Source organism: Limulus polyphemus, unplaced genomic scaffold (assembly GCF_000517525.1).
Source record: "Limulus polyphemus unplaced genomic scaffold, Limulus_polyphemus-2.1.2 Scaffold2723, whole genome shotgun sequence".
Lineage (NCBI taxonomy): Eukaryota > Metazoa > Arthropoda > Merostomata > Xiphosura > Limulidae > Limulus > Limulus polyphemus.
This window is the reverse complement of record NW_013668333.1, coordinates 28,852-46,779: the sequence shown is the minus strand read 5'-3', so window position 1 is coordinate 46,779 and position 17,928 is coordinate 28,852. Positions and strand designations below refer to the sequence as shown.

The 17,928-nt window shown below is 35.9% G+C and overlaps 1 protein-coding gene across 1 annotated transcript in view; it reads left to right on the top strand.

The window, feature by feature from the left end:
* The window catches only part of LOC106467738 (ecdysone receptor-like), a 117,095-nt gene that overhangs the window by 93,230 nt on the left and 5,937 nt on the right, over nucleotides 1-17,928 (top strand). Inside the window, exons 3-4 of the mRNA XM_013928114.2 lie at nucleotides 15,142-15,321; nucleotides 17,064-17,204. Of these exons, the coding sequence (XP_013783568.1) occupies nucleotides 15,142-15,321; nucleotides 17,064-17,204 (321 nt within the window). The remainder of the gene's footprint in view (nucleotides 1-15,141; nucleotides 15,322-17,063; nucleotides 17,205-17,928) is intronic.

The window sequence follows — 17,928 nt, the reverse complement described above, 5'->3', positions numbered from 1 at the left end:
GGGGGGGGGGGGGGGGGGGGGGGCTTCTGGAGTGCCTCTTCATGGCAGATAAAAAATAAAAGGACTTTAACGTGATCTTTTTTTTTCCTGTCTCCTTAGCGCCTTAAGACTCCCACCCGTGAAGTTTTGTTTAAACGATATTTGTATGGTGTGATTTTGTTTTTCGTGATCCTTTTCAAAGAATCACGCACATTTTCTCGCCATTATGGGATGTAATCATTCAACCCAACCTTTTTGTGTTGTCTGGCAGAAAAACCTCGAGGATATATTATCCCCTGACTGGCCCCTCCTATAAAGGCGTTTCCGTGAATATGGCACTCTTTCTATGGAGTTGATTTAATTAATTTGGTATTTCTTTGAACTTACAACTCTTAAATTTAGGTTTCCATACCCGCGGTGAGGAAAGCGCAGACAGCCCAATGTGTAGATTTTCCCTTAATAACAAGCCAACAAGAAAAAATTATCAACGTAATATGTTGACCTATTTTTTTTCGTGTTGTAATTAATCCGATTCGTTACAAGTTACCCAGCTAGACGATATAGTGAGCCCTTGTAACGTTGTTTATAAATATATTTAAAAAACTAATTAAATCTTATTATTTATCAACAGCAGGTTTTATCGTAGCCCATCGCTAGTTCCAAATTCGCATTCTGCTGAGAAATATCGTAACAAGGTTCATAGTTAGATTTAATACTTGTAACGATTTTTTTCTTTGAACTATTTTTAATCGCTGTTTAGGGGGTGGGGATTTGAGGCTTGAAGACATTTTACTGTTAATTTATTATAACAAATTCTGGATGGCCTCATTGTGTGAAAAGTGTGAATTGGCAATACCTTTAACGTATTCTTGAAAGGTTTATAAACTTAAGTAAGTTTTATAGGTATTTTGAGGTTTCACTTTCTATTTAAAATTGCCTTCAATTTGTCTAAAGTATGTCCCGCTGAGCGTCTTAGGCGTTTTGTGGAAGTCGTGGGTAGGTGGAAAGAGAAATTATAGTTGCTTCATGGTTAGGCCTAGCTTATCACTTGACTTTCTTCTTGTGTTGGCGCCAAGGTCATTTATAACTGGAGGCATCTGAGGCGGCGTAACAATTGCACGAGCAGTCGTCACTATGCTGTTGGATGAAGGTAAAGCGGCCAGGGGCAGTGATAAAGGGGCAGTAGACTCACGCGACGGAAATTATCTTCGCTGTCTTCCGCCTCACATTTGGAATAACCACATCGATAAGGAGTACGAAATCACGAAAAACCGAAAACTTGTCCGCTAATATCTGATGAAACGAGCACTTAAGAAAAACAATTTTCATTCTCTTGCAATCTGATAAACAAAATTGTGTGCTCGACTCTCCCACAGGTAAAGGATTCATATAAGATTACACAATCAAGTAACAAAGCATTAGGGAATGGAAATTAAGCCTATCCTTATTCAGCTTCACACACACACAGATTCTAGTTTTACACTAAGCCATTACAAACTGTTTTTCATGTTGAAATTCATCATTCACGTCCGTTAGTAAAATATATTTGGGTGTTCTTCAAAGTTATACTTGTGTTTGTAAAGTTTTTAAAAACTTGTCATTTGATAATGGCACATCAAGAACATCTAATACGTAAACTGCATTTTTTTTTTTTTGAGAGACGAAAACACGAAATTTTGTGGAGGTGTCGTTGCAAATGGTTTTTTTTCTTACATTATGTGTACGTTAGGTGTCGTTGCAAAGTGTTTTTTTTCTTACACTATGTGTACGTTAGGTGTCGTTGCAAAGTGTGTTTTTTCTTACACTATGTGTACGTTAGGTGTCGCTGCAAAGTGTTTTTTTTTTCTTACACTATGTGTACGCTCGTAACGCTATTGTCCAACAACGATGAAAGTAGCCATAGTTTCTGTAACGCTGCTGCTGGCCATCTTCGTCCAGCTTTTGGTGTTTTCACTCGCAAGTCACTTTTTTTCTGGAGTTGTATTCTTCGTTCCGTTTCGCTAGAGATATGCGTGATCAGCTTGATATTTTTGACTGTTCGAGAATGTACGAGATTACATGTGATTTAATATTAACTTCTGATCACTGCATGCTACCTACGTAGATTAACACTAAACATGTAGTAAACCAGTAAAGGGAACAGGAAATTAATGTTGAAACTATATATATGACTTGTAATGCACATCACATACATCCTAACGAAGTATATGTATCTTACGTGACTTTGGGGTTACATCTAAAACACGTATTCTCAGTTCAAAAAATAAAATAAGCCTGTACCGAATTACTTCCAGAGCGTTGTTCAGTAATGCACAATAAGGAACAGTGAATTCATCGTGTAAAATATCCCATGTTAATGATGCTGATAAATGTTAGCTTTCAAACTGTTTGATTATTTACTTTTTTGTACATCAAACAACTTCAGAGCCACTGTTTCTAACACAGCACGCGCCACAGACCACACACAAGAGTGGTTTTGCGCTACTGAAAGAAGTTATGGCCGTGAGTATATCGCTAAATACAAAATAAAAACGTTGTTTGATATAGAAGTCCTTTTGGTACGTTTGTATTCTTTAATTTAATCCGAGACAAACGTCTTTATATATTCGACGAGTATAGAACAATTAGTTGTAACACACACACACACACACAGACAATGTGCGCATGCGCATAGACTATGCTAATACGAAGGCAGAAGCTGTACTTTTGCACCTGTTATCCGAGAGACATGTTAAAGTGTTTCGCATTCTGTTAGTCAAAAACGGTCACTCATAATACGAAGTTCAACGCCGTGAGAAAACAGCTTATAAGACAGAATTTCATCGCTTCTGACGTCATAATGTTCTTCTAACTATTCACAAATTAACAGAAATATTACTAAGCAACATGTTGTCTTTCCCCAGCAGATATTGGAATTATTACGATGTTCAGTGTCATTCTATGAGTGTTATGTGGTCAGCTTTATTGATTTTTTTTCTTCTCTAAATAGGTATTGGAGGTATTGCTGTAACGTTTTTCTTTCATTGATGGGTTTTTCTGAATTATCTGTTGAAAATAATTCGAGGTCCATTCCACATAAACGATAACAATTACGTTTATTTCTTCCTTAACGTTTTTACAAGCTTCAATGAACACTTGTACACTGTCGTAATTTTGTAGGCCTACGTTTACAAATGACGCTAACTACTTTACACTAACGTAAAGAATAAACTTGTACTAATTCATGGCTTAAATGAAAACACGTTGACTGATTTACTCTACCGGCTAGAGACTACTCTCTCTCTTATTGATACTTCGTTGAACCTCGTAAATATAATCTACCTTCGTATTTGCTAGAAAATTTGACGTCAAAACCCCTATAAATTTCCAGGTGTTCTAGGCCTTTCTGACCTAAACATCATCATTATGACTCGTAGCTCTCTCTCTCTCTCTCTCTAGCTAACAAACAAATTACAACATTAAATATAGCTTCTAGCATTACTGACTTCCGATCAGAGCAAACTACCAATTTTGAGCGAAACTAAAAATCAACCTGGTAGTGTGTGTGTGTGTGTGACAAGCCTTTCTTATATTATACAAAGAAGTATTGAAGAGTTATTATGTCCAGTGACCTGCTGTGTGTGACCAACTTTTATAAAAGTTATCAAGGTGGTCAGTTGAAACCCAAGTACAGTAGAAAGGTTAAGTATGGGATAGTTTGTATGTATTTTAACACAAAGCTGCAAAATAGGCTATCTGCGCTCTATCCACCGAGGTGAATCAAACCGCGGATTTTAGTGTTGTAAGTCCCTGAACTTACCGCTGATCCACCAGGGGATAGTATTGGTCAGAGATACAATAATTAGTTTGTTTCTTTTGTAGTTAAGCACGAAGCTGCACAATAAGCTATCCGTGCTCTGCCCACCACAGGTATCGAAACCCGGTTTCTAGCGTTGTAAGTCCGCAGACATACATACCGCTGTGCCACTAGGGGGCACAATAATAAATCTTTTGGAGGAAATAAGACAGGACTCAACAGCGTAACTATTGAAAGCAATGCTAATTGTTAGATTTTATTTATTGAACTAAATATGATAACAAGTTGGTAGCATAACCTAGGTATCAGAATCGTGGGGCCTCACACTATCTTAACTGCAATAAGTTTCTGCAGTATACAAACACCCGATGCCCTCACTGAGACTTCTCTTACGTTACCTTTTTATGTGCAATTTTTTTACGCCTTTAAGACAGTGGCGACATTCTAACTATTTCTCAACCTCCACATAAATTTCTACAGAAAACTAAAGCTTATAGAATACCACGTGGTCGGAGTTAAAAACCTGGAGTTGAAAGCTACTATAGTGGGTTACCTTCCTGTAATTTTGTTTAGTAAAACAAAAATTCACGAAACAGTGTGCTGCAGAAATAATCCCACTTCTCAATACTTTACTTATTTATTTACCTTCCTTCACTCTTCCCCTATCCTCTTTAAATAAAAAAAAAAATATTTGCCCTTCCCCCAAATAAAATCTGTCTGCTAACCCGTCGCTTCCTCTCCCCATTACTAGAATCCTGGAATGATGAATATAGACTCTTTTTTGGGGGGGAGGGGAATACTATTCAAGGTTAAGAAATGTATTAAAATCATACATATGTTTTGTATAGCGAAGAACACACGTGTTCAACATTCATTTTGCAAGATCTTTTCGTTATATTTGGTTTGAATGTTTACGCCACCTTGTGTGATTTTCCGTTGTCTTTTCAATGAAGCTTGACCTGACAAGATATTTGTTGTAAAAGCTGCCATCGGGGGAGAGGGGGAGTAGCGGTGTGATAAGATGCCTCTAAATGAGTGCTAACGGACTGTTTCAAATAGCAAATCATTTTTCTGGAACATAATGATGTAATTTGAAAAAAAGCGGTCAGGTATCCAGATATAGTTGTAGCAACATTAAACCATCAACCATGTACTCACTGTGCACTGTATAATTATAAACCATCAACCATTTACTCACTGTGCACTGAATAGTTATAAACCATGAACCATTTACTCACTGTGCACTGAATAATTATAAACCATGAACCATTTACTCACTGTGCACTGTATAATTATAAACCATCAACCACTCACTGTGCAGTGAATAATTATAAACCATCAACCATGTACTCACTGTGCACTGAATAATTATAACCCATTTACTCACTGTGCACTGAATAATTATAAACCATCAACCATCGTTGAGATTTTCCAAATTAAGAAATTGTCCCTAAGTTTGAGTAATTATTTGTCCATTTGAAATACATTTTCTATTTCTAAGAGGTCAACTTTGACCCTTTAATTACAAATAATCTTATTGCCAAATGTGGTAACAGCTTTCAATATAAATATGTTGATAACGTTCGTGGGCTCAACGTTTAATTTTATACAGTACCTTAAATGCAGAACGCGTATTTAACAATGTTGTTACTTAATTTGAAGATCCTATGATCTGTTTTTACTGTTACATTTATAACGCATATGGTCTTAATTTTGCTCTATTGAATCCAATAAAATTCTAGATTAATTCGAAGGCAAGTTTCTGTGAGTTCGTCTGTTTGTGTCGTCCAGGCATCTAGATATTTCTAGTACAAGCTAGTAGCGAAATGATGAGAAAATTTGAACTTAACCCCCAAACTGAAATTGTTTCCGTAGAAATTTAACCCTTACAATATACAACATTAGTACTTACAGATAGCAGTTAATATTACGAACATTATCCTATCCTGGTATGCCTCTAAACATTTAAAAGCTTTTTATTCCAAGTCCCCCGGTGGGATAGCTGTAATTTTACGAACTTACAACGCTAAAATTCGATGTTCGATTCCCCGCGGTGGACAAAGCAGGTAGCCTAATGTGGCTTTGTTATAAAACAAATAATTTTTTGTTATCGTCTCTCTAGCCCCCCCCCCCCTAGTGGCGCAGGGGTATGTCTGCAGACTTAAAACGCTAGAAACCGGGATTCGATACCTGTGGTGGGCAGAACCCTTTGTGTAGCTTTGTACTTAACTTCAATCAAACCTTTTTTTATCATCCCTCTACAGGTATAACTTGTAATAACTTAAAAATTATAATGTTTGTTTGTTTGTTTGTTTTGAATTTCGCACAAAGCTACACGAGGGCTATCTGCGCTAGCCGTCCCTAATTTAGCAGTGTAAGAAGGCAGCTAGTCATCACCACCCACCGCCAACTCTTGGGCTACTCTTTTACCAACGAATAGTGGGATTGACCGTCACATTATAACGCCCCCACGGCTGAAAGGACGAGCATGTTTGTTTGTTGTTTTCTAAATAAAATGAAGCGTACAAGTATTATCAGCAGAACGTTGACAGTGTGAAGATTTCTCGAACCTGAAACTAAACTGGCCTATTTTATTTAGTTTTAGTTAGACACTGTGTTTTTGTAGACGGGTTATTTATAGGCCACGTCTCTTGCCCTACTGAAGTAGTAACTACTTAGCTAACTAGCTGCTCTAGTTATCGTTTTGTTAAAAAGTAGGTCAAGTAAATGTAGAAACATGGATATTCAGTAACATTCGAAATGTAACAAACAGTAACTTCAAAGATTGAAGTCAGTTTTGTGAACCCTGTCCAATTTATCATTAAAACCAGTATATTGTAGAGTGACTCTAATATAGGTGGCGTTTTTATGTTTTCTGTTCTTAGTGGTATAACGACCGAATTAGATGTTTATATATTAAAATGTTGTGTAGATTTTATCTGTTATTCTTCTAAAATTCCCATTTTAAGATATTATACCTTAATTAATCACATTTGTTTTGAGCTAAACTACACAGTATAAAATCTTTATATCCGCATCTAAAGTTAGACCGTTAAAAGTTGACCATATGACAAACTCTTAATTTTAACTCCCAATATGAAAAGCTTCACAATTTTATAAATTGGTTACACTGGCAAGTTGTTCCTATGGCAGAGGCCCGGCATGGCCAGGTGGTTAGGGCGCTCGACTCGCAATGTGAGGGTCGCGGGTTCGAATCCCCGTCCCACCAAACATGCTCGCCCTTTCAGTCGTGGGGGCGTTATAAAGTGACGGTCAATCCCACTATTCGTTGGCGGTAGGTGGTGATGACTAGCTGCCTTCTCTCTAGTCTTACACTGCTAAATTAGGGACGGCTAAGGCAGATAGCCCTCGTGTAGCTTTGCGCGAAATAAAAAACAAACAAACAATCGTGTGGCAGAGCTCGAGATTTCGGAGCTGGTGAGCCGGGCTCCCATCCGCGCAATATTTCCCGCACTTTTAATTTAAGCTGTGGATGTGTTATAAGAGTGACATTCAATCGCTTAGCATGGATGGGGAATCATAAGATGGTGCTGACTGGCTGCCTTTTTTTCTGGTCGTTAGTTCAAAATTAGGGACCGCAACAATAGCCTTTAGTAGCTCTGTCACGAATACAACATATAACTGCTTACATAATCGCTAGCATTTTTTGTATTTAATTATTCCGTCCCTGTTGCATTTTTAACTTATGAAAATCTCCCGAGAAACGACGAAAAAATATCAACCCATCGTTGAGAAAACGTAAACGTAATCTATAGTGTACAATGAAAGACAGGGTTTGATCGTTTGAAGTTAAGCGCAAAGCTATACGATGGGCAATCTGTGCACTGCTCACCAGGGGTATCGAAACCCGGTTTCTGGCGTTATAAGTCTGCAGAAGTGCCACTGGGGGGCGAAAAGTCAGGAAGGGGATTAAAGTTGTGACTTAACTTTATCTCCTCACCCCAACAACGAATGTAGGAAAAAACCAGGCACAGGAAAAAGTCACAATTTGAAAAGTTATGTTTATAATTTTTTAAGTTGATAGAAGTTAAATTATTGAGTTATTACACTCATTCATGTGATGCTTGATCTCATATATGCCCCTTTTCATATAATGTTACATATCATGCATCATGTTATTATTACCATAACTAACTTAAACATGTTTTTGTTGTATTACGTTATATTGCGATTGAGTATTTAAAAAATTGACTTTTTTTTCTTGTGGCTTTATTTCAGGCCACTTTAACAACAACTATTTAGGTTTAGCTTGCGAAATGATGAGAAAATTTGAACTTAAACCCAAACTAAAATTGTTTCCGTAAGGTTTGCCGTAGAAATCTAACCCTTACAATAGTACTTACAGGTAGCAGTTAATATTACGAGCATTATCCTATCCTGATATGCCTCTAAACATTTAAAAGCTTTTTTTTTTCCAAGTCCCCCGGTGGGATAGCGGTAAGTTTACGAACTTACAACGCTAAAAATCCTATGTTCGATTCCCCGCGATGGACAAAGCAGGTAGCCTAATGTGGCTAAAACAAGTAAACTTTTTTTATCATCCCCCTAGCCCCCCCCCCAATGGCACAGCGGTACGTCTGCGGACTTCCAACGCTAGAATCCTGGTTTCGATATTCGTGGTGGGCAGAGCACAGATAGCCCATTGTGTAGCTATGTGCTTAATTACAAACAAACAATTAAATTTACCGCTTTAAGTACAGTTTGAAGAAGGTGTGTGTGAAACTGTACATGATTTGTGATATTTTAATAAAATTGAAATATATATATTATAAAATAATTAAATGTAAATTTGCATATTTTTGTTTGTAAATATACCATTGCAATGTACCGCTTTAAACAGTATTATCGAAGTTAAATTAACTCAAAAACACTTTACGTGAAAATGTTAAAACTGTTAAAATGTTAAAACTTCCTAGCATTTATGGCCTCACCAAGCGTTATCCAGTATAATAAGCTTGAGGTCAAAATTCACCAATCCATTCACAGGTATCAGTACACCTGCTCTGTCCATAAAACTGACGTGTGGACGATACTCAACATCCGGGAAGTGGAGATATCTATCGTTGAAACACGTATTTAGTAGCTTAGCAGTACGTAAATATCCTCACCGAAGGGGTATTTAACCCATAGAGAGGCTCTTTCTGGTTCGCTTATTATATACAATTTTAGTCAGAAACAACGTTCTACTTCATAAACCTGTTTTGCACACATAACTCTGCAATATAGAAGCTCACGGCCGTTCACACCCTTGTTTTATGCTGGCCGACCTTGACTCTTGTATTAACCATGCATATACAAACATTGCAGAACCTGGTACTGGCATTTTGCCAAGGTTGGCTTCATCATATGAAATCATTTTGACATTGATTTTTTCTTCTTCTGTTTTCTAGTTTTATGTATTAATACAGGGTATTACTTTTTATAACTCTGGCCTTGAAACAACACTGTGTGCGTACTTATTTCTTACCAGTTGTAACAGAATTCAACCTTGTTTTGCTCTTGGTTTAAATTATCCCAGCCTTTATGTGTCATTCATATAGTGTTTCATAAAAAGATGATATATAAACCACATGAGGCTGCACCGAGAAAATATTATTAGGCTCGGACGCAAGATCACATAAAGAGTGCATTAACAAGCCTAACGAGAAAATACATCATTAAACTCAGACCCTAAAGACCTTTTAAAGAAGGCGTTAGATCATATAAAGAAAACATTTAAACTAGGGGCCTAATGAGAGAAAAAAAAAATATATACATTAAATTCAGGCACAAGATTATACAAAGAAAACATATAAACTAATGACAGGAAAATACATTAAAATCAGGCACAATATCGTATAGAGAAAACATTTAAACTAGAGGCCTAATGACAGGAAAATACATTAAAATCAGGCACAATATCGTACAGAGAAAACATTTAAACTAGAGGCCTAATGACAGGAAAATACATTAAAATCAGGCTCAATATCGTACAGAGAAAACATTTAAACTAGAGGCCTAATGACAGGAAAATACATTAAAATCAGGCTCAATATCGTATAGAGAAAAGATTTAAACTAGAGGCCTAATCACAGGAAAACACATTAAATTCAGGCACAATATCGTATAGAGAAAAGATTTAAACTAGAGACCTAATGACAGGAAAATACATTAAAATCAGGCACAATATCGTACAGAGAAAAGATTTAAACTAGAGGCCTAATGACAGGAAAACACATTAAAATCAGGCACAATATCGTATAGAGAAAACATTTAAACTAGAGGCCTAATGACAGGAAAATACAAGAAGGCATTTATTTGGCTAACGAGATAAAAACATCATCATTAAACTCAGAAAATGGTGATAAAGAAAGTATTTAGATCTTAGATATCCAAAGAAAAAAAATAATAATACGCCACTAGGTCAGCCAGAAGATGACATAATCAGAGAAATAACCATCAAACTAAAACTAATATTAGTTTAAGCAACTAGAATTTTATTAATGTTTAAATACATTCCTTTTACTTTTTTAAAATATGCCCCCTCCCCCCCCTCCCCCAGTGGCACAGCGGTGTGTCTGCGGACTTACAACGCTAGAAACCGGGTTTCGATACCCGTGGTGGATAGCCCATTATATAGCTTTGAGCTTAACTTCAAACAAAAAACAAATTTTTAGAATTTTTTTTATTTCAATATGTATCCATATGTTTCGAAACGTTAAATCTAACTGACAGAAAAGGGATCTTTAATAGTTGAAGTCATAATTAATATACTATTTACATTATCCCGATTTTAAATTATTATATTTTTTTCGTGTTTTCCATGTATCTTGGGTTTGTACTTGTTTAATATATATTATTTCTAGTTTTGCTCTTGTTCACTTGTATATTCTGGGTTTTCACTTTTTTGTTATATATTTCAGGTTAGCTTTTGTTCAGTAGGTACTTATGTTCTGGGTTTTCACTTTTTTTTATATATATTTCAGGTTAGCTTTTGTTCAGTAGGTACTCTATGTTCTGGGTTTTCACTTTTTTTATATATATTTCAGGTTAGCTTTTGTTCAGTAGGTACTCTGTGTGTTCGATTCTTGTTCGCTACACATCCTAAGTTTGCTCGTGTTCACTATATATTAGAGGTCAACCACCGGATATGAACCTTATAAAGTACGTGTGTTTTAGGGGCGGATTGGGCCGTCGGAACAACGGAAAATTCCCGGTGGGTCAGTGGTTCATCGAAAAAAATTGTGGTATTCTTCTCTCTCTCTCTCTTTTCTTTTGAAAACTACTTAAATTCAGTACCAAATTTCCTGTTAACAGCTTATAGCGCTGCACAGTGGTTGGGCTATAAATGGGCAATTAGACTTTTCAAATTATTTTTGGGTTAATTAGTTTTAGCTTATATAACTTTGTGGTCATAAGACTGGAAACAAATGTAATAAACGTTGGATTATAAATGAAAAACGTGTACAGTATATTTTGGTTTAATTTGTGAACTGTACGAATAGTACTAGTACATATAGGCTATGCAGCAACTAGCTTAGTTGTTTCAAGAATTCAACGCCTCCGATTTCATTGGAGGGCTGTTTTTAATCCCCAATCCGCCCCTGCGTGTGGTCTATCGTTGATCACTCCCTGCAAAAGCGCCCCAAACAACCAACTTCTATGTACATCCTCATCCATGCTACCACCACCACAGACACGCCACTGCTTACCATGTCTCTCTAGCTTTTCCCATAGGAGATTAGAAAATAATACGAGCCGTATATACATACAAAAACGCGTCAGGTTAGGGTGAATTATTTAACGAGTCAGTTAGTTATTAAGTGAGGGATTTCAGTCAATCACTTATTAATATTAAATTCGGATCCCAGCAAGCTGTATATTACAATGAAACTAAAAAACAACCTGGCAATCAGTACATCCTATTTAAATATACCCTTCTTGTGTATCTATTTTTAATATTAAAATACATTGTTGGGAACCGTTGTTGTTAATATCTCAAGAGGTTCGGCGAACTTGTGAGATCTAGGTTAGTCCCAAATGCAGATTAAGCTAACAATCGTTATGATAAACAAAATTAAAAACTGATGACATTCGATAAGCTGAATAGTATGACTGATACTGTCAATAAAAGTAATCTCACTCTGTCTATATATATATATATATATATAATAGTACTGTTTGTTGTATGTCCATGTAACTAACTCTGCAATTCCTAAAATTTCTTATCGATATCGCCACCAATCCGTCAGTCTTCATACGTGCTGAACAGTCAATCTGAGAAGAAAAAAACTTAAGAACAAAACTTCTTTTTTTTGTTGTTATTTATTTTTTTTTTGTTAGGAAATTTCACGAAGAAAACTGGACTTTTTCCTTCGACTGATATTTCGAAGGTGGAAGCATGAACGAAAAAAACGCATAAAGAGAGGAATGTGTTTGAATATATATATATTTGTTGTTGTTAGGTTTATTTTCCCGAAAGGGGGCCGAATGCCGCTTGGAGGAGCAACCTGTTTTAACCACTCGCACAACTTTACAGTAGTGTGTTGTGTGTCAGTCAGTAGACACTAAAATGACGTCACATAAGGGACGCTTAACGTTGCAATTTGTATTTTCGTGACGTCGGTAAAGCGTGCGCGTGCCATGAATCACGAGAAGATTTATGCACTCTGTAGGCTACAACACAGCATGACATATGAATTTCAAAAACAAGAAACAAAAATATTTGTAAACAGAACACTTTCGAGGACTCTGCGGAAATACATCTACTATTGTCTTGTTGGTATTATATACATGCATGATTTTATTGTACCAAGTGCAAATAATGGATTGTAATTAAATTGAATATCTCTCATTTGATGCTTCTGTAAGAAGTGTCAACTATCAAAAAGCGCTTACTTCGTAGCGGTCTTTTCTTGCGCTTAATAAAATGACAATGAACTGTGTCATCTAGTGGAAAAAATCCCCGCGGCTACTTAGCGAAGCCGAGCGCCCTATCGTACTGGATGCACCCATTACATCGAATCCAAACATTTCTGCCAACAATGCATTGCAGTCAGTCTCTTTTGCTTAAAAACAAACGCAATACAATTTTCCTCATTAAACTAGCACATGAAATGTTAAAAGACGTTGTAAACGGCCTACTAGACAATCATGTTCCATATACGCTCTGATCTAAGGGATTGGGTTGACTGCACATTTTATATTCATTCATCACTATTTTGAGGAAAATTGCCATTGATTTGTTTCAACGGCCATCTGCTAGTGATACATAAACAATATTGTATACATTACTTATGGAACACATTAGCTGTTAAACTACTGTCGTAGAAGTACACGTCTTTGAAAAACATAACCTTAGTATAATATGCCCTTTTTGTTTCTTGTTCAACTCTCCCTAACACGCCTTTAACCAAAGAAAATTCATTAAGCCATTCCTACCGTGGGGGCGTATCTGTGACAATTTATGAGAAATATAATACTGTTTAAACTGTGTAGAATTAGCTAATTTAATGATTTGAATATTGAGTTTGTGTTTCGACGAAGAAATAAAGGTACGAAAGTATCAAATAAGTAGACGTTCTGTTAGTCATAGTTCGTGAGAAGTTAGACCTATTGGAGAACGTGTGTTACATCTACACAATAGAGTGTAGAGTTTTGGTTTGAATCTCGCGCAAAGTTACTTGAGGACTATCTGCGCTAGCCGTCCCTAAATTAGCAGTGTAAGACTAGAGGAAAGACAACTAGTTGTCACCACCCACCGCCAACTCTTGGGCTACTCTTTTAGTAGGCCAACTAATAGTGGGATTGCCCGTCACATTATAACACCCCCACGGCTGAAAGGGCGAGCATGTTTGGTGTGACGGGGATGCGAGTCGAGCCACCTGGCCATGCAGGGTTTATAGGAAGGATAAAATGTGCACATGGGTAAAAGTTTTCAGTTGTTAAAATCAAATCATATTTGGGGACTACAGCGGAATGCTAAAGTGTAATGAAAGTTATTTCAGAGTTTCAAATATGGTGATCTCTCAATAAGATATATATATATATATTTCGGTTTTTGTATACATTTTTCAATTCTCGCCCATAACTACATGATAAAGGTATTTAAATAAATCTGATTTATAAATTTACATATTTTCCTCTTTATTCATGACATAGTTCAATGGTTCCCATTCCCTCCCCCCCCCTTCGAAGCTACATGGGGATTACGAAAAGGAATGAAAGAAAAGTAATTATTCACCTTCTCCCTTCGCTTTCTCTAAAACAGTTTTACTGAAATGAAAACATTACCCCTTCTCCGCCCCAGCCCCCCTGCAGCTCATGGGCTTCACTGGCATATTTTAAAAGTGAGAGCTGTAACGGTTTTTTTCCCCCTCAGACATATTTGCTACTTACTAGTAAGTAATACATAATCAGCTTATTTAACTTCGTTGTGCATTATGCTGTTTTCTGAAAAAGGAACAGTAAGACAAATTTATTAAGTCGAACAGCTTGAAACTACAGTAAAAAACAAATCATTTCGTGGGCTTTATTGTCAAATATGAGCAAAAAAAAAATAATGTTTTTATTCATGGTTTGCTTTTTTTTTATAGCTGACATGAAAGATTACATGATTTCAATGTATCGCGAATGTCATCGTGTTTTGTATCTTTGGACGTACCATAAAATTTTAAGGTGTCATTGATTAATATTTCAACTATGTTAAATAATAAAAGCTTACCTTATAGTTATACCACGAGTCGGAGAAATAGCGATTGTGTAAAAACTTCGAATCGTAGTGATAATTTTCTTATTCGTTACTTTAGAAGGTGGAAAGTTTCATATTTTGTAGTAGAAACACTTTTAGGCAAAATAGTGAAATTAACTAATTAGAATCACGTTTGGCCGTGGACACATACATCTTAACTGGTCTGTTACGGATTTCAAATATGTTTTACCACATTTTTATCTATTAATACAATGCAGATATCAAATCTGGGGTCAAATGTACTTCTAATCGCAGTTATTAGGCCTAATAATAAAAGTTTTTAAGCTACGTAAAGTGTCCATGGTTTTTTCGAGGTGTGGCTCTCTCTCTCGGTTAAAAATTTTATTAGTCTTTTAAAAGGTCACAGAATATTTAATTGAAACATTAAAAAATGTAGAAGAGAGACACAAAATTAAATGAAATGCACTTTATTAACCTAAAAGGGCATTTCAGTTTAAAAACAGGATGCGTTTTATTAATGAATATATCTATTATATATTATTCTTGAATCACAAAATTAGTTATTTTTTAGTTTTATACCATTATAATTTTTAACTTTTCAGTGTTAATTAAAATACAGTTTAGGAATTTTGAATTGGAACTTTTTTTTAATCAGGGAAAGAAGAGTTGAGTCCTCCAACCAGTGGGCTCAATGGCTGCGTTATTGACAAATACGCAGATACGAAAAGGAAGACCAAAGGACCTGTCCCTCGCCTACAGGAGGAGCTATGTTTGGTGTGTGGAGACAGAGCCTCGGGATATCATTACAATGCCCTTACCTGTGAAGGGTGTAAAGGTATGGTAACTTATATAAACACAGACTAGAGAAAAAGAACCCATTGTTCTGGTTTAACTGCTCAGTCATCACGAAATTTTGTGCCCCCTTCCCAGTGGCTCAGAAGTATGTATGAGGGCGTATAACGCTAAAAATTAAGTTTTGATACCCATGATTGGCATAGCATATATAACCCATTGTATATCTATGCGCTTAACAACAAACAAAATGAGAAATTTCGTTGATTATCCAATCTACAAAATAAAAAAACAGATTCCACCCAGAAAAAAAGAATTAAATGATAAAAGTTATGATATTTCTAGAATAAATACGAACATATTTAAATCATAAAATAAAAGAAGAAGAAGCCTTTTCAATTGTTTGTTTTTAACTTAGTTGTGATGGTCCTGCTAGGGAATAGCAGGAACAAAAAGTCATAATATTTACAATATCACTTTATAATTAGCTTATTTAGTTGAAGAAATTCACATTTCGGATATATTACACGAATTCAACTTTATATATGGTCATTTAACTTGCCACAAAAAGATTTTCAAGCCGAGAATTCTATGTAGTTCATTTAAATATTTTAATTAGCAATTACAAACTATCTTATAATGCTTTGAAGTTGACGTGCTTGTTACTTGGGGCTTTAACAGCAAAAAAAAATCAGTAAACAATACAATCAAAATACATATTCATAATATTTGGGAGTTCACTGACCTCTTTGTTTCCATAAAACCCATAATGTATTTTCATATTTAGGTGGGTTAACGTTTAGTCAAGTCAAGCCTCGGGAGCATTATAAAGTGACGATCAAGTCTACTTTTCGTTAGTGAAAGAGTAACTGGGCCAAGAGTTTCCGGTGGGTGATGTTGATGACTGCTAGCTACTTTCCCTCTAGATTATCACTTCTAAACTAGTAAAGGCTCCAAAAGGCTTCTGGTTTAGCAAAACGTGTATTTATATTAATTAGTAAACGTTTTATACTAGGACTTTTGACATGGTCAATATTCACATGGATGATCCCAACTTTTTCTTCTAGCGATTTTGTACTTTTTATTTGGTGTCATCGTTAGGGCCATGAGTAAATCAAACTACAATATTTGAGTCAAATTTGGATGTTAAGTCGTACAGGTAGTAATTTCACATTGAGGAACATCTGAAGTAATCACCGGTGAGGAAAGATGTAGGAAGTTTGACATCAAACCTTTACATAAGGACAGCTTACCAACTCACAAGAGCCCGGCATGGCCAGGTGGTTAGGGCGCTCGACACGCAATCTGAGGGTCGCGGGTTCAAATCCCGTCACACCAAACATTCTCGCCCTTTCAGCCGTGGGGGCGTTATAATGTGACGGTCAATCCCACTATTCGTTGGTAAAAGAGTAGCCCAAGAGTTGGCGGTGGGTGGTGATGACTAGCTCCCTTCCCTCTAGTCTTACACTGCTAGATTAGGGACGGCTAACGCAGATAGCTCTCGTGTAGCTTTGCGCGAAATTCAAAACAAACAAACCAACTCACAAGAGTTATATGACCAGAGATGTGGTCTTACATCTGATCAGTGCTAGTAGTTAGTTAATATGCTCATGGAATACCATGATACCTTCTCCAGTGGACCTCAGTCATTGACTTAGGCCAAATGAATAAGATTATCTCACAAGACTGATACTAGAAATGTAGCTCTAATAAGTTAGTTAACCAGATGACTTTCACTGGCAAAATATACTTTTTGTACAAAATGTACTTTTTCTTTCTTGTCAGGGTTTTTCAGACGTAGTATTACCAGAAATGCCGTTTACCAATGCAAATACGGTAACAACTGCGAGATCGATATGTACATGAGACGGAAGTGTCAAGAGTGTAGGTTAAAAAAGTGCCTCAACGTTGGAATGCGACCAGAATGTAAGTGGATAAATGCCTTTTGAAAATATGTTTTGTGAAATAATCTTAAATAAAGTTTTATAAAATGTAGTTCAATTTATAGGGTTTAATGTTGTATAGATTTCATTTCATTTATATACAAGTGCTAAAGAGTAACCTGGCTGTAAACATTTTGTAGAGCAGTTAACGTAACCAAAGAAAGACAAATTTTACGTTTTCAGTTGAACAATCTTTTAATATTTACTATATGCTCACTAGTATAGTGGCGCCATCTATACCGATTACAGAAACTAAAAGTCTTTTTATGCTTTGAGAGACAATAAAAATTATATTAAGAATAAAATAAAGCTAGATAAATTTAAAACTTAAATTTATTTGTGATAATCGAATCTAATTATCCATTTTGCTCATCGAAATTTTCTTCATGATATCGGAGCAAGTACCAAACTCAATATTGAGTTAATTAGATGTTCGTGCTTTAGCGATAGAACAAAAATGTAATATAATAATGTTACGTCTCCGTTTGTTAATTAACTTTCCGTAACTTCGTTCCGACGAAACTTTAACGACACAAGTTTTTACTTAATAAAACTGGTTTATTCTTTCCGAATATAACTCTGCGATACACTTAATCTCAATACTCGCGCTAAAACAAACGCTATAACAACGAACGTTAACTTCAACAATACGTCTCTCTCTGACTGCAGTTCAATTATACCATATCTACCCACACATTACATTCCCC